Here is a 25,279-nt window from a genome sequence, read left to right as displayed (position 1 = left end):
TGTGAGCAGATTCATGTGCTAAAAGGCAGTTTTATAAATTTAGCACACAGTAACACAGTACTGCAATTCACTATCAATGGGGGAAAAAACGTTCAAACAATAATCCCTCCATCTCACAGCCCTACTACAATAATAAAATAACTTCCCCTCCCTTCTCTCTGTTTGTCTCAGCCTCCGCTCTCCTCACTTCAGAGACCCCATTATTCCAGTGGACAGAAGCTTTTCATGAGTGCGTCTTATCAGGGTTTCAAAAAGGACTATTATGTATAATCAGCAAATGAGTAGCTTGTTAACGATTGCTCACTGTAATTTAGTCATCAGCAGCATTTGTTGTGTTTGCTTTCAGGGGACAAGTGTCAAAGCTATCACTCCAGCTTGTGAAATGACAAAGAGCAGGACGACAGAGCTGTCACACAGCACACGTAAACACAAAAAGAGCACACACACACACGACACGTGTGCATCTGAATTCTGTTCCTGTAGCAGCATGAATTTACAGGTTGTTGCTACTCTGGTCGTAGAGAGTGGCCACTCTCAGCAAAACTGACCAACATTGGTTTGTGGAAGTCTAATCAATAAAAGGTGCTCGGATTCAATGCAAAGATACGTAAACATGCATAAGATTTGGTCGGCTCATTGAAGCTCATTAAAATGCTATAATAGTATTTCACAATACGAGTAATCTGTAAGAGTATACAGTCTCTGAGACAGTGCTGCTCTGAGCTAAACACTTAAGTCAAAATAACAACATGGTCCCAGTGAAAATGTTTGCAGGTATCGAGATCAGCTCGCCATCTTAAACTCACTTTTTCATATGAACTCTGGACATAATCTGTAAGTATGTCAGTTTGTATGGTAAAAGGGGAACCAAAGCACAATTCTGAGCACACTGAATGAGGTGAAACACCAATTTCAACAAAAAGTCGTGAAACTCTGCCTTTGTTGGTAATAAGTTAGGATGTATTCTGCTACCACACATTAATCTTCTCTCTGACATCTGCTAGCTCTCAGTAAATGTTGGACTGGTTCCAGATCTGAAAAAAGTGGAACTGTGTGCAGCAATAGGACAATAAAATCTGCAGACATGATCTCTCCTGTGTCACAGGCACTTTCTACCTGTGACAGTGTGCACACTGAAAGCTGATTCCGTGCCCTGATGTGAGACAGTAATGCTATCAGATCTGCAAGATGTCACTGAAATAGTAATCCTTTATCAAGGGCAAAGAGTTGTGAATTGTGAGCTGGAAAAAAAAATACTAAAAATGAATATCTGATTCAGTCTTTCAAAGAAAGTTGTCAAATTAGACTCGTCTCCCTCTGCACTAGAAATACCAGAATATGCATGGTGGAAGACAGACCTTGAGGTAACCTTCACACACAGACAACATCTACACAGCCATGACAATTCTAAATGCATTTCATATCATGAAAACTAATAATTAAAAGCTACAACAAATGACATTCGACGTTTGTCTTCCGTAGTAAAAATCAGTCTGTGTCTATGTTCAACACGCTTCTGGCACTGATGAAAGATGTGAGGTGCAGTAAATCAGCGCACGTGTGCAAAACATATCTGTGTGTTTAACACTGCTGTGAAATCTATCCAGTGCCGAGGGGAAGGAAATGTGAAAGCTGCAGCCAGAGAAGGACCGTTACTGGGGAAGATCTTCGAGCTCTGAATTGCAGAATGGAAAGAGAAGAATCCAGCACGTTTACCAGCGTTAAAGATTAAAGCTCAAATCAATTACTAAGGATTGGTTAATCTTGATCATTTTACAGGCATGAACTTTAAGAATTCTCCATTTCTGTCCTCTCAGGATTTGCCAAAGCACCAGAAAATGGAGATCATGCAATGCATCAAGTAAACGGCTCAGACAAACCAATCAACACAGAGTCTGGGTTACAATAAATAACAAAACTGCAAGTAAACTGTAAACAAGCTCCTGATGAACGTGAACTCTGCTGCTTACACTACTCTAGAAATTAGGATATAGAGGTCTGACTCCTGTTTTTTAACATTACTTAAGAGTCACATGGAACAAGATTAATTAGAGATTGGGAAAAACAAATCATGAGGGATTAAATGTTTACAAAGTTCAACAACAAATGACTTAAGGACTGTACCAGGGGGTTATTAATCGTCCATAATGGGTCCTGTAACTCACCATGTACCTGTGATGTCCTGGGGTAGGAACACCATCAAAATAAATCACATGTAAATCATGCAGCTGGACAATAAACTCGCCAGGTTATGCTCCTGTCCTATTTCAGTCTGTGTGAATCTTCTGCTGTGTTTTATGGCCATTAAAAGAAGACGCCTGGTGTCTGCTCCACTTCATCTTTTAATCGTACCTGTGATGCCAGACTCTCTTTTACCTACTCTTTCAGCCCACATGCAAAACTACAGTGAATAAAGATGTCTGGTAAAAACTATGAATACAGCACATAAACGCACAAACAAAAAGTAGAGAGCCTTCAGAGAGCTGCACAGCTCCTCTGTCAGTAATGTCACTCCAGCAGCTCTGCCTCATCCACCACTGCGGGAATCTATTAGGTCGCAATTGTCGAATGATAAGGACTCGGTGTCTGCATGTATATGTGCTTATCTTAAAAGCAGTGTATAATTGGTGTAAAAAGTGTGAGAGATATGTCTAGTGTCTAGCCCTTTACTGGTGCAGAGGAGTTTAAATCACACATCACTGCCAGGGTGCCCACATTAGCAGACCTGAGGTCATTAGCAGCACTTTATGTCCAGCAGCTGTCAACTGGAGAAGAAAATGGAAACGACTGCTACTGAGAAAAATGTGACAGTATTTTGCAATTAAGCTGATTTATTGCAATAAAGCAACCACCACCTCTTCTCTGTTTTATTCCTGCTATTTGTCTTCCACTTTGTGTACAGCGTCTGGTGGCTGGAATACTAAAATACTGATGACACAGACTCAAACAAAACATAAAAGGGTGCATCACTTTCATCTGTCTCTCCTACTTTCTATTGTCAGATTAGTTTTTTTTAGCAAAGCTTTATGGTATCTGAGCCAATCCCATGTCATTTGTCATCATTCAGAGGGATTTGCCAATGAAGACACCTGGTTAGAGGGAAAAAAATCCCCCTGGGCAAGTAATGCTACATGACAGTCATCAGCATCTTTTCTGCAAAAGCAACAGACATATTCTCTGAAACGTAGCCTCTATTCACCTTCTGAAGTTGTCAAGTCTCTCAGTGTTGTCAGCGTGTTTGTGTAATACCTGAGTCTGCCAGAGGAAATTCAGGCATAAGGTAAAAGATGGTGGCATGATATTGGAAAAGCAAACTATACATGAGTTGAAATACCTTTAAGCCACATGTGGTGTCCTGCGTGGTAGCAGTCTGAGAACAGCTTAAAGTCAGAAGCACCCTGGAGGCAAAGCAGGTCAAGTCAGTTACATTTTAAAGTGCACGGAAAGATGTTCTGTAAGAGTCACAGAAAACTGAAAACAAACCACAACCTGTAAAGACGTCACTTTCAAACTGTCATTATTTGACATTTCATCGACCATTTGATTCACTGAAATTATCATTTCCTATTCCAATTGTTCCATGACATGATGATATATGATGTGATGTTATATATATAGTAGAGCTGTGTACAGACCGGAATCCAGCAATACGATATGTGTATGATTAAACTGTGAACAAGCGTTTTAAAAAAATATTGTAATTTCAGGAAAACTGTCAAAAAACACACCACCATATTCATTAATTCTGAGTGAAAAAACCCACAATAAAAACACTGCCATCTAGTGGAGTGGGGTTTAAACACAACAGAAAAGGTAAGTTATTCATTAAAATTCAATGAGTTATTACAGTGTCACACAACACAACAAAGCAATATGCAAGTGCATTTCCTGACACAGCCAAAAACAGGCTGCTATAATCTGGCTAAATATCTAACAATAATAGGTTTGGAGCCCCTACAGATAAAAATTAAAAATCCTTTTTTTCCTGACTAATAATTTCACTGGTAAACAGTTGCAGAAAAATCAATTGAAGAAAAAGGATTTAAAACTGTCACCAGTGGAAGAGCTGTGACTTTATATCGGCTAAAACTTCAATAGCTTCTTCCAAAACGATCAGATTTAAAGCTGTGTTCGGGTTTCTGTAATTTCAGAGACTGAAGCCCAATTTCTCAAAAATGTTTTGATTCATAAAAGTCGTCAAAGGAAGTGAAGTCAAGGATGAGAAAGAACTAGAGTCTCTGAATGTCAGAGTGCAAAGCAGACATCCCTGAGTCAATATTATCTGGCAGCTCACCATCACCTGGCTGCTCTGTGGTAAATGCATCAATCAGTCTTCTGATGCCGGCACCTTCTGCTCTGCAGCCTCGTCTCTCAGCCCTTCATCTCTTCCATCTCCTTCCTCATGTCAACAAGTTTGATCAGGCTGACATGGGAAAACTGCTGTTTGGCTGCCGCTCCTCAGCTCACTGACAGATCCTCTACCCTGTCTCTTCTCTTTTGCTCCCGTCACTTGAGATTCAAACACACTTGATCTGCTACCCACCACCACCAAGACCACGGCCGCCGCCACCCGCCCCCTTTCAAACCCTCCTGGGGAGCTGGGGAGGGCTCTGGCATGTCATTGAGGTGACATGACTCACACAGTCATGCAGCACAAAGAGATAAGTTTGAGAGGTTCAAGGGCAACTTCATATTCTGTGTTTCAAAATGCTCTGTTGAGATGTAATCCTCTCAGCGATTTCCAAGTGAGACGTGCAGAATGTGACAGGCCTCAAATCGAACTGAATTTTAAGATAGCGGGTTTTTTCTATCCCAATCCCGTATCCTGCCATGTAGAAGAGATTCCCTTCTTTTCTTGCTCTGACACAGATTTGTGCAGTGAGTGTGAAGGGAGCAGGGTATCATGTAAATCAATACTGATTAAAGGATAGTGAAGACCTCCATTTCTCAGTCTGCCAACCTACAGTCAGTTAAGTCTGCAGCAGCAGTTTGTGACTCATATGTTATCACTACAGCAAATCAGGTAAGTGTCTATCTGCTGAGCACTGGTGGCAGCCAGTTAATGCATTATATTGTTATTTGTCTTATACAAGAGAAGAAATATTTTGTAATGCATTACTGGAAATATGGAATACCTGAGAGTACTTAAAGTTACAGCGTGCAACTCTTGAAAATAATACTAGCAGTAACATGAGACTAAATCAATGTACTCCACTTCACCATGTTCTCCTGCACCAACATGCTCCACCCAGCCCTTCAGCTTTAGGTGGCCTACCAGTCCACCAGAATGACTGACCTGCTCTGATTGGTTAGAAGTGGGAGCCTCATTTGTAAAATTTTAGAGGGGAATATTGCTGTAAGACTGAAACAAAGCCAGTACGTCAGTCTCCTAAATGTCACATGTAGGAGTAAGGACAACCTACAGTCTTTACAGTTTTTTCTTCCCACCGATTTAAATGTGGTGCTTCACCACAATAACAACACCGACCACCACATTATGATTTGAGCTGCACAAAGCACATTAATACATTCAGTCACTACCTGCACCTCTCTCTCTTCTGCACTCTTATAAACAAAGTGACAGATGCATCTGTGAGTAGCTGCTGTTTCAGTCGCAGAGATTTAACTCTAGCTAGTAAGGATATACCTCTAAGTTAAGGTAAGAATATGTAGGAAAAATATTTTTTTTTAATGGGAATTCTTTAACTACAACGCTGACGGTTTGTTCCATTAGTAAAGATGAATATTAAAAAATATTGGCAAACACTCAAGGTCCTGAAGTGCTGCAAAAAAACAGCTAAAAACTTAACATGTGGAAATATGGAGTCCAATGAACAGAACAGTGTGATTTAGCTTCCAGCTGATTCCTTTCTAACATTTCGAAGAATTAGCCAGTGCTGTCTAATCCAATTTTCTTGGTTAATTGTTTAACTGTTCTGTCTACAAAATGTCAGAAATAAACTGCCCATCACAGTTTCCCCAGAGTCAAAGATGTGAAACACACCAGTAGTGGTGGGCGATATCGCCTAAAATGATATCACATATACTGTACATGAGTGTTATTCATGATTGCAAGTTGCAGGAAGCAGCATGTATTAGTGCAAACAAAATAAAGCCTCCATCCTTCTTTTCCAGGGAGTTACAAAGCAGCAAGCTTCTTTTTTTGTAAGCTGCAGTGACAATGCAGAAGGAGAGATACACATCAAGAGACAGCAGAAATCTGTGGTAGAAAACACTAGAAGGCACGTTGTGAAACTAGTGAAAGTAACACACTGAGTTAGTAACAAACTGACTTAAACTGCAGCCATTTGTTATGCTCATGTGTCCTCTGGGAAAAACAAATTCTATAATATTAAAGTAGCTCCTATTTAGGTACAAAATCATCATTTGATGCTGACTGCAGGCTCTCGCTGTCAGATGTAAATGTGTCATACATCTCATTACTTCTACTGATATCGTGAAATCACACATTACCATGTAAAATATTTACAGGTGCTATCATGGTAGGTGTATGATATGGCGCACCTGTAAGCACCTGTTTTAGCAGACACACAGACCAAATCTGAATAATGTTAGCTTAGTAACCAACAATCAAATGTTTAAAAAAGTAATTACAGCTTGCTACAAAAGGGTAGTGTTCAGCTAGGTGTGGTGAGCCATTCACAACCTGATGCTGATTAAACTTGTTAAATATTTGTCATTTGCAATGTATAATAAGTTTTATTTCAGTAAACTTGTATTAATAGCTATCCACACAGCTGCCAGAGCTTCCAGGACTGTTGTGACACCAGATGGCTGGCTGATGGTGAGTCTAACAATGATGTGTGAAGGAAAGATGTTTTTTAACCACATGGACGAGTCCTGATCAGGGATTTACTGACTAGAAAAAAAAGCTTTGTTCTGTGACCTGAATGTACTGAAGTACCATCTAACTGGTTTCCCCAGTTTCAGATTCAACCTATTCAAACCCATATCGAGGCGAGTATGTTTTCTAAACCACATTAGCATCCCCCCCCCAGTCTCCTTCAAACTAGCACCACTGTTTCTATCACCCTTTCCATCTCTCTGAGCAACAGCAGCCTCCGTAAAGTCATCAATAGCCTTCTTTCAGGCTGCCCCAGATGCCAACCACAGAGAGCCAGAACATCCACAGAGGCGGTAAACAAGCCCTGCTGCCAGATGCAACCGACACCAGACACTCACACCCGAAATCTTGTCAATATCTGCATTTAAATGCATTTAAAAGACAACGATAATGTATTCCAAATACCCTGTAGCACTTAGAATAATTAGTTTTAACAGGATACAGTTACTCAACGATGAGCAAACCACATTAGAGAAAAGGACATGCTTCAACTTGGTGTCCTAGATTTTCTATTCTATTCATCCACTGCAGTGCTGCTACAGGGGCTTATAAAAACTAAGTACTGAGACATTCTTTAACTCAGTAAAGTGATACTAATTTCATCTTTCAAAACATGCTACAGACAGATGTGCAACAACCACAGACAGCAACGCACTGAAGAAGAGAGGGAAGGTAAACAGCAGTAGTTTCCCAGCACGTCAGAGAAAGGCACTCAAGTTAGAAATACCTGCAACTACAGAATGGACGGAGAGAGAGGGGACATGCCTGGGAAGGAGGAATTGCCCATTCTCCGCCTGGATGCAACTGTTTTACTGTCCTCTAAAGCGCCGTCACTTTCTTTCCTTTTATCCCTTAAACCTCTTCTTTCTTCCCCATTCACGGTCTTCTACACTTGTTTCTTCTTGCTCTGTCTTCTTTCGCTCCAGTTTATCCTTTTCTTCTCTGCGGGTCCATGTCTCGCCTTCTATCTGAGCCGTGTCAGTGTATATGTGTGTGAAGCGTTTGATGGGACAGGGATGCTCTGCCTCTGTCAGGGTGGGAGAGCACGCTGGAGTGCAGAGGCGCCTCTAACTATGTCTTAGCATGGCCACTGAATAAACTCATGTTTTATGGATGCAGAGCCCTCCCTATTCGGTCTCTTAAAGGGCCTGCACCACATTCCCAGTGCTTTGATCTCAGAGCTGTTATTATACGCATTGGATGTGAATCATGTGCTCACACGTGTCTGTGGGAAAATGCAGTAGTGTGTATCAGTAATTCAATATCACGGCTGTATGTGACTGACATTTCTCCCCATGCAGCTGAGAAGAGGAAGCAATTGATCAAACGATGAAAGGGAATTTAGAAAAGATAAAGAACGCAGATATTCTTCTAATGATGGCGATAAATAATGAATACCAGCAAGGAAAGTGTTGCATAGCAAACGCTGGCATCGTGAACGCTGCTGCGTGTGCACGTGTGATGAAACACTGCAGATGCAGCTCATATCTCTGTGTGCGTGCATGGGGCGTGCCCGTAACAAAGGATACTGTCAAAGTAAATCGTGCACTTGTACCAGCTGCAATTCAATCCTGAGGTGAAGGCCATGAATTAATGAGACCGAGTGTGTAGTCAGGGTCACAAGGGCTGTATGTCAGGCGCACTATGACACCTGGTAATAGGATCTCCAGGGACGGCAGTAAGAAAATGTTTGGCCAAAACCTGTAGATTTGTTCAAAATCCTGATATCAAACTGTCCTTAGAAAATAAACATGTCAAACATATCAGAAAGTCCTACCCCAGATACTTCCAGATCTTAATTTAGACAAATGGTTTCTCTACTACAAATGCAGGTAGAGGAGCAAAAGTAAAGGATCTTGGTCCTTGAGAATAATTCCTGCAGTGGAAAAGGTCCTTTAAACTGTATTATTACACTTAGACTACATATTATTTTCTAAATATATACACAACGCAATCATAATAACATTGGAGAGTAGTTAATATACAGCCACAGGTCCTGCTTAATGAATGCCAAATACATATAATTAGAGGAATTGCTAAAAAGCAGGTGGAGACCAGCGCTAGACATATAAAATGAGGACAAAGGTAGTTGATCATGACTGATGTTAAAGCTTTTGGACCAGTCTGATCTGCATCATCTTAAAATTTAAAATGAATTGTCGAGTTTAAAAAAAACCTATAGAGGTGAGAACTTTATGTCAGGATATCCCTAGATAGTATACGGTTATGTCGATTATACACGAGTATACAAAGTAAAAAGACCAAATAAATGGGCATGAGTGAAGCTCTACATACTGACAAACAAGTAAAGTGGACAGGAGGATGTACACCAGTCAGTAAAAAGCTTGTTTGTTGCTTTGTGGCCTTACTGGTAAATAAAACATTGAGATAAATTAAAGATGGTGGTTTCTGGGCCTTGAGTGCACGGATGCTCGTAATAAAGCTCTAGAGTGTCTTCTGTTTGCCCTTGAGCTACTCGGCCTCACTTTGCAGCACACATCACATCAGAGGCCACAGGTGGGCAATACAAAACTACATGCATCAGTATGATGTATGCTCATCCTTGAATTCTCTCTCCTGGAATGTCAGAGAATCGATGGTGCAACATCCTCTGCACCTTTCTATAGGTGATGAAGTAATTAACACAGTAAAGTCACAGCTCAGCGAGACACAAATCACACCTTGGAGAGAGAGAAGAGAGGAAATGTAATTATCTAAACGCTGGATCGGTGAAGGGAAAGAGTCGGGGAAAAACAGCCAGAAACCCGAGTGGAAAGTTTGTTCACCATCTAGTTTAACTTGAATCAATTTGTAGATTTTTACTTTATCAACATCACACCTGAATATCTAAAAGAAGAGATGGGACAGAGGGAGAATAAAACTCTGTCCACGTATGAGGGGGAGGACAGCAGACTGAGAGATGGACAGGCTGACTGGCTGAGTGAATGACAGACTAAACAGAGAACCAGACGTGAGAAAGACAGATGAAGACAGAGAGAATCAATACAGAGCAGGACCAGAAAAAGGAGGAAAAAAAGGGCAGCGAGACAGACGGAGATGACAGGTTAATTACAGATTCATGGATTCCTGGTTGAGAGAGAGCAGCTGCTCTCTTACCATGTGTGGCCAGGGGAGCTGAATAATGAATCTGGATGCAGACACATACAGTACGGCCACATACATCACAGGTAGCAGCAGCAATTACCCACACACAGAAGTGAAGACAGGTGTAGAGGACTTCAAAAAGAACTCATGTGGAGCTCCTGGAAACTGCCAGATGTTGGGAAGAGGGACATTAGTTCATGTTCAGGGGAAAACAGAGATGTAAACAGATTCTCTGAGGGTCAGGGGCAAAAGTTAAAGACAGGCCCCTCGATCAGGATCATGGTTAAATTTAGAGCCCAGTAGATAAAGGATAAAACATATTTCACGCTGATGTATCAGACAATAGGGCTGTGCAATACAAACAAAACATGATATAACATTTAAACAATAAAAATAAAAAACTGATAAACTGTTGCTAGGGGGAAATTACTTGATAGCTCACATCGGCCAATAGGATTACAGCAGTTCATATCTGACCATTAATATTCTGAATGTGCCTCTTGACGGAGTAATGTGCGTTGGATGAAAGGGAACGGATGTCCAGAACCACGTATGTGGTTTCAGAACCATTACACATTTAATTTTAGGAGAAACAGATTTTTAAACATTTCTTACATTACATTACATACAGTATTTATCACGTGACTATTTCGAGTGATCCCACATCAACTAATCTAAATGGATATTAAGCTAATGGCAATTCAGCTTCTCGTTTATAGCCGGTGCTGACACCACATTTACTTGTTACAGGTTGTTAATTTGATCCACATCATACTATCAGTAAATTAAGCTTGTAAACATACAGTATTAGTATTAGTTCCTGAAAATCCAGCGTCTGATACATACTTCTGAACATTAACTGTAGGTTTATAAAATCCCTGAATCATACTGTGTTGGCAGAAAGTAAAACCAATTAAAGGCAGTAACTGAATTCACAGCCTAATAAGTTTAATTACATCAGCAACATAGAATCAAAAGCCTTGATGTCCTGCTGAAAACAAAGAGACTGAACAATCTAAATTCATCGTGGTATCAGTGTGAACATATTGTATTGGACAGGGTTGTTGTTAAAACCCTCTCGTAGAGGATAAAAGACCTGACAGCAGCTCGAACTGTCTGGATTCTGCTGTTAGCGGACTCCGATCACCTTTTGTCTGTCATTTGTTTGGTTTTAATTGAGTAGTTTTATTTTTAGACTCCACAATCAGGCCGGCAGATACTTTGATCTTTGCTTCTGTGTGAATTACCAAGCTAGAAGTGGGTCAGGTAAACACTCAGGTAAACACTCAGGTAAACACTCAGGTAAACACTCGGGTAAACACTCAGGTAAACACTCAGGTAAACACTCTGCCATTATATTTCAATCTGATTCTCTGTAGAGTGAGTGGACAGAGTTTTGAATGGATGTTAGAGATAATTTAAAACTGATTCAGGAGCAGAACTTAATTATTGATTCTACAAATCCTTATTAAGATTAGTTCACTTCCGGTGCGACCCAAAGGTATGCTAATGCTAATACACCTGTGCTACAGGAGCTAGCCAATCAGTAGCTTAATTAGATTTTCAACAATAAACTGGCCAACAACCGAATCAACAATCAAACAAACCAATGCCTCCACCACAGCGGGTGAAAACTAACTTTACATCTATAAATACAACTATTAGCAGAACACAGTCCTGTTAAACTAGCTAACAACATGGCGGCTCACGCTGCACTCACCGTTAGCCGTTGAGCTTCGTTGCTAGCTGCCTCACATACAACACCGGACGGTTCTGGTTCCGAGTCCAGTTTTCTCCTTCCTTCCTCTTCCCCAACAATTTCATGACAGAACCTGCTGTTTTCCTGGTCTATTATCGACGTGCACGCTGCCGTTTCTTTCCAAACAGCTTGAAGTTCTGCAGCGTCCAGTACCTGTACAGGTGTGTGGGCGTGGTTGTGGGCGTGGTTGTGGGCGGTGATTCAAATTCGTTTAAGTGCAAAAATCGTCAAATCAAAGTGAAAATAATAATAATAATAATAATAATAATAATAATAGTTTATAATAAAATAATATGAATTTAATAATAATAATATAATAAGTTTAATAATAATAATAATAATAATAATAATAATAATAATAATAATAATATAATAATAAGTTTAATAAGTATTAATAAGTTTAATAATAATAATAATAATAATAATAATATATATAATAATAAAAGTTTATAATTTACTAATTAATAATAATAACTAATAATACTAATAAATAATAAAATAAGTTAATATAAATAATAATAATAATAAGTTTAATAATTTAATAATACTAATAAGTTTAATAATAACTATATATAATTTAGTTTATAATAATATAATAAACTAATAATAAGTATTGTACATAAAACCATGAAGGAAAATTAGGATTTATACCTAAAATAGTTTTCTTTCATTTTTTTGCTGTTTGCTGTTTATTTGGATGAAGAAACTCTCACTACTTATATAAAATTAAAGATGTTCTTGTAGAAATATATATTTTAAATGTCTTTTAGTGACAATTAAAATACAATGCATATACTGGCTGAGCTTTTAGCATGACTGGCCTTACTGACATGGTGTAATCAGAGGTAATTAAATATTCCTTTTAATAAATAAAGTATAAAAACAGAGGATCTTTCCTTGTGCTCTGTTATGAACCACTAACTGTTCAGCTGAGGGTCATATGTGGACATCTCACTGCCTCCACTCCTCCACTCACATCCATCAATAATTGTGCTGCTACTTTACAGACTTCTCTTCCGAGCTTTCCACTCGTCTCTCCTTTGTCGTCGTTACCCCTTAATTTACCTGCCCGTCTAAGCCAACAGAGAAAAATTTGTTGCCATAGCAACCCATCCTCACAGGGCTGCAGCAGCGAGGAAGGGTTACCCGAGCACACTGGTATTTAACCACACGCACAGAGACATATGCACAGACACAAACACAGAGAGAGAGAGTGGGTCAGTGGAGAAATCAGCTTCTGGAGCCACAGAGGATCTGTGCACGCTGCCAGGACTCCACAATAACCCTGAGGCTGCCTTTCATGTTGCTCCACCGCAAGGTTTGTCAGGGCTGGGATTTCTTTTTTTAGTTAGTGTAGTTTAGGGCTGATAAAGGTTTTATAATAATCTAATTTAAACCAGGCCATGCTGCAGTTTCTGTTTCTGTGTGAATTATGTTCAGTGTCTGTAGCTACAGTGGAGTTTAGCTTAATAAATGTTTATGTTGATGACTATGCTTTAAATTTGGAAGTATGTAAACTCCCAGTTGGGTGTTTTAAATGTGTTTACAGTAAAATCTATTAATACTGGTACTTTAGTGAAACTGTAAATAAAAACTACAATAGATAAGGTATAAATAAAAATATAATAACATGGTAAAAACACTGATAATAAAAACAGTAACTGTACAAGAGTGAAAAGTAAAAAAGTCACTTTAAATGTAAGAAAATTGATGTTTAATATGAAATTATTTATTCAACATATAAAATGAGTGAAAGGGAACAAACATGTATAATATTTATAAAAAAAAAACAAAACAAAAACGTATTGATAAAAACTGTGATAAGCAGTAAACTGGCCTCTTAGACTGAAGGAATAATGACAATATTTGAATATATGCAGACAGATCTTCATGACAAAATATCGCGTGCAAAATATTTAAGGTAAAAAAAAAAAACCAAAACAAAACATTTTAAACAGCCACCAACAAAATGATCACTTTATTTTACAGGTGTGATTTTCCAGAAGTTTCCATGAAGTTACAAGGACTTAACTTTGCAGCTTGGTAATTACAGGAAATGTTTTCAACTGAGAACTGTTCCATGTAAAACCATTAAATATTCTTTACTGATTCTATTATACTTAGAAACTTCAGTCTGTGAACAGAATAAAGTCTAAATAGTCGAGAATGCTCCGTCAACATGTCTCAAAGTTTCCTGTAATTACCTTGTATGTCTGAGAAACTTCATAGGAAATGTTTGGAAGCTCTTTGGGAAATTATGGACCTGTAAAATAAAATCCAAATATCTTTAACCACATCTTATGGTCTTCCTCAGATGCTACTTTGCTCCAATAAGTGCCTAGAGTTGACATTTTTTTATTTTCCCAACCTGCAGAATGTTTTGTAAAACTTTTTCATTTCAGATATTTGGTTGTTTTAACATCAATATGTTGCAGCTCTTTACATGCAAGACTATGCAATGTCCCTTCACCACTGATGTGCAAATACAGCACTGAAAGAGTGCTCAATAATGGTTATATTAAAGTTTATCTAATAAAATATGAGATATCTTTATACACAGTTAGGACAGTGAGAATTTACATGCTACATGATTGCAGTCTGGGGCATTTACTTGATTACAGCGTCCTTCATTTTCAACCTCCCACAGCACACGGCTGTTTTGTGCTTTGACTCAGAGTGCCCTCTAATGGCCACAGCCGGTGCAGCCACAGTCCAACGCCCCCCCCCCCCCCCATGTGCCACCCTTGTCACAGCGATGAGCCTCTCTCATCGTGGTTGTACAGATCTGAATCAAAGTGCACATTATTAAAAAGTGCTCCATCTCCAAACATCCCCAGAGCGATAAGAGTCTGTCCATCGCGCCTAATTAAGCCGTCTCCACGGGGGGCTGCAGCCCATTAATTAAAAATAAAAACCAACCACTGTCTGGAGCTGCACATGTAGTCGAAATAATTAAAAATGCCAACGGGAGGAGGGGCGGACAAATCGCTTCACGTCTGGCTCTCACTCCCCACGAGTCCACGTCGCACACGTCCCTGATAACATTATCACACAGGCACCTTTGAGCTTTCCTGACACTGTAGCTGCTCTTTATCAGCTGTGTTAGTAGATATGGAAACAACCCGACGACATGACTTTAGACTCGAGTTAAAGGTCTGGATGGCGGCTCGGCAACGAGAGGAGAGCAGGCCGTGTGTCTATAGTGCTACACAGACGCAGGGGTGTTTGAGGCAGACAGGAAGGATGCCCTTGTTGATTTGGTGGAACTCCACCAGCTGCAGCAGGTCTATGAACAGAGTCAGACCGTCGTCCATGGTGAAGTACTTCCTGCCTCCCTCCTCACACTGCAGAGATGAGGACAATTGCAGTTAGGATGCACAATGAAGATGCCCCCCCCCCCCCCCAGATGCAATATGATCAGATTTAAGAGAACGAGGAGAACTCACAGGGATCACCAGGTAGTGCTTGGTCTTCAGTTTATAACACAGTGACAGGACAAAGCACTGAGCGTGCTGCTGGCTGTCACGGATCAGGAACATCCTAGAAACACACACATTATTACTTTTTAATTAGTGCTTGAAGGTTTGTGGGGAATATTCTCTATTTCTACATAAATTAACATCAACCCGCCCCCCAGACCTCCACACCCTACATAAAAAGCCACACTGTGATGCCACCACTCACCCGTCCACCAGCCCCTGCTTCTCTATCAGTCTCTGTGCTTCCTTTCTTGACACGCCACCATGAAACCACGGTTGGGTTTTGTGGATGGCTACAGACACGACACAAAAAAAAAAAACAAAAACGAGAGCGCGATGAAGTGAATCAGAACAACCACACAGAAATACAGCACAGGAGTCCTGGATCAGGACCCTGTCTGGTCTCACATGGACTTACAAGAAGGTCTCGTGTTAGAGTTCAGGTTGGGCAGACTGCACCTCAGGGCTTCTCTCCGCTGTGCCAAGAAAAACAGACACAGGTCACGATATCAGACGTTTCAGAAGATGTTTTCATCACTATAATAAAACCTCATTCAACACTAATAAGGATGCTGTTGTTAAGTTGTGTTTAATCAGTCTTTAAATGATTCTGACTAAAAACTAAATTCAGCTGACAGATTTCTAATTATATTTTTATTCCCTCAGGAACAACCAGAGCAGGACAGTGAATGTAAGACAACACTCATGTTGCTCTGTGCAAGCACTCCCAGCTGCTGTATTTATGACTCAGTAAGTCAGACTGCTGATATCGTATCGATATCGTTGGTCTTTATCAAGCCAAGTCTGACCCTCCTCCACCCTCACCCTCCAGGCTTGTCCCTCCTCCCTTTCGGCGCTCTGGGCCTCTGTCGGATTCTGGATGACTCGTCCTCCGGCCTTCCCCGAGAAGTCCATGGCCACCAGACTGGCCTCTGACTTCGACTGCACACACACACAAAAGAAAAGTAGCATGAAGAACCGATTCCCAGACTCCTCCGTGTTACATCATGGGGCCAAGTGTGGACTCACTTTGCTGTCTGAGAGGTTGAATCCGTCCAGGCTTCGTGGGGCCGACTTGGACAACTGATAGTTGCACTGAAGCTGCTTCCCGTACTGACCGGAGTTTGTACAAGAGGATAAATATGACACTGTTTATTTCCAAACACTAGTAAATTCAGTTTGAGGCGTTAGATGAGAATTATAATAGTGATGTAAAACCTTGAAGAGCCTGAAAGCGGACGTCCAACAGGTCCGCGTCTGTTCGTTTTCAGCACAAAGGATCTTCAGGTCCTGAGCACGGACGGGATTTTTGGAAGGCTGAGCAAACACAAAATTTAATTATTACTGAAGAGTTTTAACTTAATTTCAGAGCAGTTAAATCAAGATGGAGACAGGTCATGGTCTACACCACACTAATGTGTCCTCTGAACATACAGATGCTACTAGTGCTTCCATTGTCGTTTCATAGTTATACAGAACATCACCAACCCTTAACGACGCTGATTGGTTTCACTTCAACACACAGAACAAAGTGAGCGAACTCAGGCTAAATAATTACTCAGTTGTTACACAGAAAATACTTTGAGCCGTACCAGTGGCAACGGTTTCAATTCTCATCTAAATTTCCGTGGGACACAAGGGAAGCATTAAAGCTGCACTAATGAATATTTAATATTAACAGCGGATTAAATGACTAATACGAAAGGGGTCGTTTATATCACCCGACTCTGCCGTTCCCCTCAGCTCTACACGCTGAGTCTGTTCACACAGCCTTTAGCTTTTCTTCCTGGGGTGTCCACACTGTTTCATCACACTACACTAACATGAATTAACACGTGTACTGTAACTAAAACATTTGACAGATTTATAGATACACACAATCAGACATAAATCTATCAGAATTTAATATAAAACGTCCATAAAGCTTTGACTTTAACTACTCATATCATTAAATAAGTGTTCCTAATAAGATAGAACTGTATGTTCCCATGTTACATAAAGTGTAAATTCCTCCATCACTGCCAGACATGTCTCGAAAACCTCAAGAGTATTTGATTCTCCTGTTGAACAATATTGACTCGTCAATCACAGGAATGACATGAATGCTAAAAGGAGGGGGGGGGGGGGGGGGGTGACTGTATCTCAAACAAACTTTCTCTACGTAATCCCGACACGCTCTTCGTTCTGGTTTGAGAATATCTTTCTGCCGATCCAGAGGAAGTGGTTACCTTGATACAGAAGGTGAAGTCTGCAGGTGCTCCGTACAGTTTCCGGCTGTTCACCACAGTGTACACGTTCAGATCTTCCAGATCGGCCACACACTGCAGGTGTCGAGGCTCCTAGTCCCCAGAACAACACGCTCAAAGATTAGATAACAGCAGAACGTATTCAGTGAGAGTACTACACCGATACTGTGCTACGATACACTGGAGTGGACTCGCTCACCTTGGAGGAGCCCTTGGTGGAGCAGTAGAGTCCGGAGCGTCGGAGGAAGAAGTAGACCTTCTTCCAGGTTTTACGGCTGGATTCTTTAACGTGCAGGAAACCCTGGATCTCTGGACACGTCCCCGACCGCAGCAGGTTCTGCAGAATACATGTGATGAGCATCTTCCATCAACTTAAAATGCTGATAAACTGAATTTGTACTGTTGCTAAATGTTGTTTATCAAACTTAAACCAGTAAGTGAAACATTTTCAGCCTTTTGGTTTGTTACTTGTTCCACTGTTTATCTGTTTAACCCAGTTTACCTGAATGAGCTCTGCTGACGTCATCCCCTTGCTGACATCAGCGCTGTCGGAGATCATGGACTCTGGGAAAAAGAGCTGCGAGAGGAAACAGAGTGTTTTCAATAAACTCAGTTTCTGCTGCTGCCTGTGCTGCCATCACATCGTCATCCAATAAAACACAACTTAGAGGAATGATCTTTGTTTAAAAGTTCATCAGACAGAAATATGAGACACAAAACGAGGAACGAGATACGGATCCTGCAGTTGTCTTTGTTTGCATTACCACAAGAAAACACGGCTGAGAGTGCAGAGCTGAAACTGTTAGGAGCTAAACTGATTCATGTCTTCAGACACTTTTCTGTTGTTTCAGCCTCTCAAATAAAAGGAGATGAGTAACTAACTGAACAATCAAGAAGCTTTAAAAAGAGAATCATCAGTAGCTGCAGACACGTTTCACTTTGAGCCTTCTGGAGGCAGCGCAGCCGTAAACACCGGAGGGAGGTTCATCAAAACCCGTTCTCACTGTGAATCGTCACCTTTGTCTAACAGTTCAGACAACACACCAGATTTGATGTAATAAAATATCTGAGGCATTGAGTCAGCGTGTCTGCACCAGCACGCAACCTGCCAATCATTCAGGATCAGCGACCGCATGACGTCAGGTCTGAACAACATCGACTGTACCGACGTGTTTCATAACACTAAAACCATCTCTGCTCCTGCTCGTTTCTGTTGTATATAAGAAGAAGGAGCTTTTATTCTAAACCTCCTCCTTCATTTTTCATTACCATCGGTTTCCTGAAGAACTCGTACTTGGCGTAGTTTTTGCAGAACATGAATCTGGTGTCACCCTTGAGAGACCAGGTTGCCTGAACCTTCAGCACGACCTCGTGGTCCTCGAGACATCTCTCTGAATAAACAGGAGAACATGTGGAAACCAAACATGAAACACATCATTTTACTTGTTTATGTCATTTTTAAGACGGATCTTACCGAGGCCCAGGGTGGGATGGACTTCCAGGAGGGCCCAGTTTTCCTGATCGCTGCAGTGGGCGGTCTGGACCAACAGGTGACACACTTCTCTGGCTGTCGCTCCTGAAGAAACCCACACCGACCTGCTGTGACTGTCCTCGCCGTAAACCTTTATCAACTGATGAAGCATTCAGACAAACTCAAGTTAAAATACGGCATATTCACTATGATACAGCAGATGTTGATGAAATCCAACCGAGCGTTCATGTTTGATCCCATCTTCAGCTGACACACCTGTAGATTTGATAATAAATTCAATATGAAAAGACTGAAATATGAAAGTCTGACACTGCGGCAGGAGCCACACACTGAACCGGTCAGTAACTCCTGGACAATCTGGAGATAGATAATCCTGCAAATCCCTCAAAACAACAGAGACTGAGACAACACGCATCGCACAGCTGGTTTTGGCATCGCATCAACTTTGGTACACAGAATACAAGGAGCCAATTCTTGAGTCCAAGAACCTGTCAACTGCACAGCAGCAGCAGCAGCTCACTTTATTTAACAGGCCTCAACACCTACTGTTGTGTAACCATCCTCTTCACATTCTTGGTCATTTCGTACCAGCACAGGGATACGGTTCTTCTCTCTGTGAGGTGAACTGAAATGATTACACTCAGCTTTTACAGAGATATCTAAGGAGGACAGGAATCGTCCTTCTAGGTTCTCTCTGCCTTTTCTGTGTCTGTTCAGGAAAGGATCTGATTATAGAAGCAGCCTGAAGCCGCTGAGGTGAACTGCAGGTTATTCAAGGGTCAGGACGTTTCTCGGAGCGCTTCCCTGTCTGGCACGGCGTCGGGATCCAGCCGCATGTTTCAAATCAAATGAAAACAAACCTGCCCGACCAGGAACCTGCAGTTGTCAATCAACAACCCCTGACTGGTTCAGCGAGTGCTGGTGTCACTCCGGACATGTAACGTCTAAGTATAACCCGGGGAGGCTTCTGAGGGAGGAACATTCCTGAGGTGGAAACGTCACAGTTCAATATCCGGTCAGTCCACTTTCCTACAGAGGAGACGTGTCATTGCAGACATGTTTCCTCCAGCAGTGTTTGTGCAGACATGGCAACACAACACACTACATGTCGGTTACACTAACAAACAAATTGTGGCACATGTGAAGGTGTTGACGTCACCTGTCAGACCCTACAGATGTAGACAGGTGTGATCGAGTAATGAAGCAGATAAACAATCCAAACGTGGCCGAATCCCTTTGACTGCGTCTGTGTTTGTTCTCATTATCAAACCTGCGTACTTTTTAAAAGCAGCTGCTTCCTTTAGGTTGAGAACTCACATGTTTGTCACTGGTCGAAGGTGAACATGAACTGATGAGCACTGGAGACTTCGAGGGGCTGCACAGCTCTGGGAAGGGGTTGGGTATGGACGGGACAGAGGAAGACAACGAGGAAGAGTCTCCGCCTCTCGTCCTGCAAAAAGTAAAATTAAATAAATAAAATGAGACAGAAGAAAGTATTAAGTATTTCTGCAGCTTGAATCTTTCTGTTTTCAGCAGGAATGAGCTCAATATTCTGACAGAGGCCAGAAAAAGTATGAAGAGTAATTACATCAGAACAACAACCTGGATTAAATGCGAGATGACTCAGTGTCTGGATAATAACATGTAATTAATATTAACATAGGTTCTGTGGAATAATGAAGCTGAAGTGTCTCTAACTGCAGAATACACACACCCAGCCCACTTTGCAATCACAGTTTTATGACTTGTGTCTTTAAGGCTGGGAGTATCTGAGATAATAGTCGCTAGAAACTTCTTTAAACATCAGATGACGGATGACCTGAGTCACTGTCTTGACTAAACACGCTCCACCTCCTTAAAGTAGTCTGCTGACTCATGTCCACTCTGTGAGCAGTGGCTGCCGCATTCCTGCCGGTCGTACCTGTTGGAGGTGATGAAGATGGGCTGGGAGCGGCGAATGGACGGGGAATCAGAAACCAGAGGGGCCAGCGTCAGAGTGGAGCTCCCCAGCAACGAGTCTGCTCCTCCGGACTCCTCCGTCCTCTCTGAGCCCTCAAATACTTCTGTCCAGGGACCTGCCACCTCCATCATGTTACCTGAGGGGACGGAGGCAGGCGTTGGTCAGGAGGAGGTGTTGATCAAACAGCTGGCACTAAAATTAAAGAATAAAAGATAAAAAGCCGTCACATAAAGGTGAAGGGGTCCAACTGTAAATGAGAGTCTGAGGGAAACACAACAAACCTTCAGCACAGTCTGAGACGAGCACGTTACCTAAAGCCCAACGAACAGCAGGCGGCTGATTGAGTGAGAAACGTGATCATTTTTATTCTAATGGAAGCAGATTCAGCTCTAACTCGTATTTTTTCTAACTGCGTCTTTAATGTAAGAATTTTAACACTTTATATATTTAGTCAGATTAAATCGGCTTCTGATTACATCAATAACTGATGATGAAACTGTGCTGCCTCCAACACAAGATAAACTACTGATTTATGATCAGATGATCAAACGATAAGACAAATGAATGCAGCAAATCATTACAGAGAAGTTACATGTTGGCTTGAAACTCCACTTAAATGACTCTGAAAATAGCTGTGGACTAATTTTCTGATTGGTTAATTGACTAAATTGTGGATGGATGATGACACAGTTGGCTCCTGAATAACTAACAGGTAACATTTTGCATTTCTTTGTGGTTGCTTGGATTGTTGCTGCAGCTTTGATGAGACTTTTTCTGTTTCAAGATGTTTCTTTCAGGACATTTTGCAGCTCTTAGTGGCTGTTTTGTGTCTTTTTGTGGTCATTTCCTGTTTTTTGTAGCTGTTGTCCATCATTCATCTCTCTGAGGATGTTTTGTGGTTATTTCATTTTCTTTTTTGGCTGTTCTGTGTCTTTTTCTTTTTAGAATATTTATCAGGTGAAGACTACGAGCCTCCTGTTCTCTGCACGTGTGCTGAGAAGTCATTCAATTATAAAATTAACACTATCATTATCAATAGTTTCTGATCATTGTCCTGTTTTCCAGCTTTGGAAATTTAAAAATGTCATACATGTCAAGACAAGACAGAAACAAATTGTTCTTTCACAACAGGCTGTTTGTGACAAATGAATGTACGTAAATGAATAAATGACAATGAAATGACACATGAATCAAATCAACACACAATGCTACGAGTACAACAACAGCTCTGAGTCATACTCTTGTTACTCAGAATAGACAGGGAGGTGGCGCAGAGCCAGAGGAAAAACCTGAACCTGAATTTCCACACTTACAACACCTGCTGCTGCGTATTAAACATATTTCCTCTGGTTCAAACAGGTGTCTACTGAATGATGAAATCATTATATGGTTATCTGTATATTAGGTTTTGTCTCTGTGCTCTAGACAGAAAGATGTTAAATAGCTAAGAGAAGATGTGAAACAATAAGTGGCGTAAACAGCATCATGCAGCACTAACTGAACCACAAACATCTGAATATACAGAAGTTTTATTATAGACGAGCACATTTATCGATCTCTAACTGAAAATCACGATTTACGAAATGATCAGGAAGAAAATAAGGATTTGTAAACAGCTTCTCAAAAATCACTACATTTCACTTATTTAAAGTCACCAGTAGCAGTGATTCATTAATAATCATCTGCTACTGTTTCACATACAGTATTTCTGCTGTCTGATGGTCTGACTGTAAGCTGTGATCCAAAACCATGTTTGTCTCACGTGATGCAGAACTTGTTCATTTACATGTGAGTTCTTCATCTGTTTGCCATAATATCCAACATTATTTACACAGTGATATTACTACAGCAAAGTAGTTTGTTGAGTCAACACCAAGATTCAACTAACACAACATCCAGAGGACAGAGGACAGGGTTTGTTGTCTCACTATTGTTATGCAGATCATGCAGCCTGCAGGTTTAGAAGCAGACGCGGCGCTTTGATGAGGCGAGGAGCCAGGCAGCGCTGTCTGCCTCCGAGAATCAGACTATTTCCTTTCTTCTCCATAGCTCACATCACATCATCCTTTTCAAACACAAAAACTCTGTGTGCTGTAGGGATCGGTTTAAAACTGTCTACACAACAGGTGAGGCCGCCACTGAAACCGAAAACACCTGTGTGTAAACAGGTGCACATTTGTATAAAGCAGAAAAGAGAGATCAGAGCAGCTGAGAACGAAAAGGAGATAAATCCAGGAAGCTTCTCCCTGAAGCCCAAAAAAGACGAAACAGTAAAGTTGAAAAAGTCGATTGTGGATTTTCATTAATCAAATTATTAATAAGTGAGACCAGCACAAGTGCCAACACACAAAGAAACATATTTAAATATTGTTTATCTGACCGACGGTTGAAAACCTAAAAATACTCAGTTTACTACTATAAAAAAGAAAAAAAGCTTCTTAAATTACTAATTCAAAGGTTTTATTTTATTACTATTTGAGTAAATGTGCTGTATGTAGTTACTTATCACTACTAGTTATATGCATTTTATTTGAATATGTTCCCAAGGAAAAGTAGAAACAATGGACAATAAACAAAGTCTGGTTACGTCCTCGAGATCCAGGTCAACCTTTTAATTCAGCTTTTAATTAATGACACTACTTTAGTTTAAGGCTGCTGCTAATAATTATTTTGATTATTTATTATTCAGTCAGCTTGTTTCTGGATTCATCTAATTATCATTTAGTTTATAAAAAGTAAGACATGAGTGAAAATGTTCAACTGATGTTTTCAGATATTTAACTAAAAAAACAAAAATGACTAGAAAACAGCTGTTTGCTGTTAATTGCTGCAGCTTTAATTAGATGACTATTTAAGAAAAAGACATTTAACATTTTATAATGTAGGAACAAACACTGTTTGGTATTTTAGTAGCTTCCTACTGAAGCTACACACCTTGATGAGTGAGTTAGTTAAAGTCATTAACAAGTCTCTAACAGGTTTATGTGAAGAACTTAATTAAAACGGCTCCTCTGGTGCATTTAGCCTTTAAACATATCTGTAAACAAAACAAGTGGTAACCAGTTAGAGAAACTAGCTCCTGGGTGTTCAACGAGCCTCTCACCGAAGCTAACGCAGGTGTAGGCACTGCGCCAAAACTTCATAATGAAACTAAAGAAAAAGACTCTCAAGGCCAAAACAAGTCTCTATCGACTAGAGGACACTTTTAATAAGTTAATTCTAAGACACACATCTATTCGGCTAAACTCGGCTACACTCATCTGTTTATATGAACTTTATTTTCATAGTTAAATCCAGCCTGCACCTGTTGGAACTAGCTTGTTAGCATCTCCAAAGCCGACAGAAACTTACCTGGAAGCTTCGTGTGACTCGGCTCTGCGGGGTTCAGCTGTCAGCCATCGTATTAATCCCAACTGTGATGCTGAACTCGGGCTTTTCCTTTTCCTCTAATGTGAAGCAAACAAAACAAGACGCCTGTTCCAGAGTCTGTGTGCCAGCAGCACCTGATTAGAGAGCGGGGAGGAGGGAGGAGTCTGTCCGTCAGGTGTGCACCCAGGCCCCGCCCCCTCCCTCACTGAGGCCGCACGAGCTGTTTGTGTTCAAAAGTCATTGGGTTCAAATCTGTTTATATAACCTAAAGTAATCAAGTACTTTTACTCAGGTACTGAGCTGGTGGTAATGTGTACTTTCTATTCCACTACATATGTGTGACAGCTTTAATTAGCAGATACTTAGGAGTACTAGTACACTAGTATTTCAAATACATCTTAAAGTATCGACCTCTGTGCTGCAACTCGAGTAAAGAGTTGATGTGATACTTTACTAGAAAAGTACTTTTACTTAAGTATGTAACTGCTTTTCTTCAGGGACCTTTGTATCTGATCTGTTTTATAAGACACAACATGCAGAAAACAAACAAACAATACTTTTATCAGATGTGGTGGATTTAAAAATATAAAGTAGAACAAAATGCAAATGTAGTTCATCAATGGAGAGAAAAGTAAAGTTACTGTTTTTGGTTGTATTGATACTGACACTCAGTAAATATTTAAAGGAGAAACTAAAGATTCAACAATCAGTCAAATTAAGGATATTTTGTGCTGTTTCATTTCTAATCTCACTCCGCTGATCGATGATATTCCATCAAATGTCCCACAGCTTCCACTGAATCTGATGTGGTGAAGTATTAACAGCAAACTTTACTCAAAGTACCAAAGTTTTTAAATTCAATTACTGATGCATGAATTTAACCTGAATTAAATCATTTAATAACAGTTCCACCTGCACCACTGGTGGAATTTGTCTCCATCTACAGGTTTAATGTGATAAATGAACTAGAGACCAACTTGTTTTTCTTGATTTGATGCCACACG

The 25,279-nt window shown here is 40.5% G+C and overlaps 2 protein-coding genes across 7 annotated transcripts in view; both read right to left on the bottom strand.

The window, feature by feature from the left end:
* zgc:114120 (uncharacterized protein LOC619267 homolog) overlaps positions 1-11,873 on the bottom strand; it is a 78,582-nt gene extending 66,709 nt beyond the window's left edge. For all 6 annotated transcript variants that reach the window (XM_026352240.1, XM_026352241.1, XM_026352244.1 and 3 more), the window contains exon 1: positions 11,691-11,873. The gene's annotated coding sequence lies outside the window, so the exon portion shown is untranslated. The remainder of the gene's footprint in view (positions 1-11,690) is intronic.
* Positions 11,874-13,436: 1,563 nt separating this feature from the next.
* grb7 (growth factor receptor bound protein 7) lies at positions 13,437-24,427 on the bottom strand. Its single transcript, XM_026352114.1, has 15 exons — positions 24,258-24,427; positions 20,868-21,098; positions 20,264-20,396; positions 18,929-19,085; positions 18,724-18,845; positions 17,957-18,031; positions 17,654-17,791; positions 17,437-17,547; positions 16,427-16,525; positions 16,238-16,321; positions 16,034-16,150; positions 15,627-15,684; positions 15,414-15,501; positions 15,176-15,269; positions 13,437-15,073 (listed from the first exon to the last, which is right to left on the bottom strand). Exons 2-15 carry the CDS (start codon positions 21,035-21,037, stop codon positions 14,927-14,929), a joined length of 1,593 nt encoding a protein of 530 aa, XP_026207899.1. The 5' UTR covers positions 21,038-21,098; positions 24,258-24,427; the 3' UTR covers positions 13,437-14,926.
* Between the last annotated feature and the right edge of the window lie 852 nt (positions 24,428-25,279).

The sequence above is a fragment of the Anabas testudineus genome, chromosome 19, assembly GCF_900324465.2.
Source record: "Anabas testudineus chromosome 19, fAnaTes1.2, whole genome shotgun sequence".
Lineage (NCBI taxonomy): Eukaryota > Metazoa > Chordata > Actinopteri > Anabantiformes > Anabantidae > Anabas > Anabas testudineus.
This window is presented reverse-complemented; position numbering and strand designations above follow the sequence as displayed.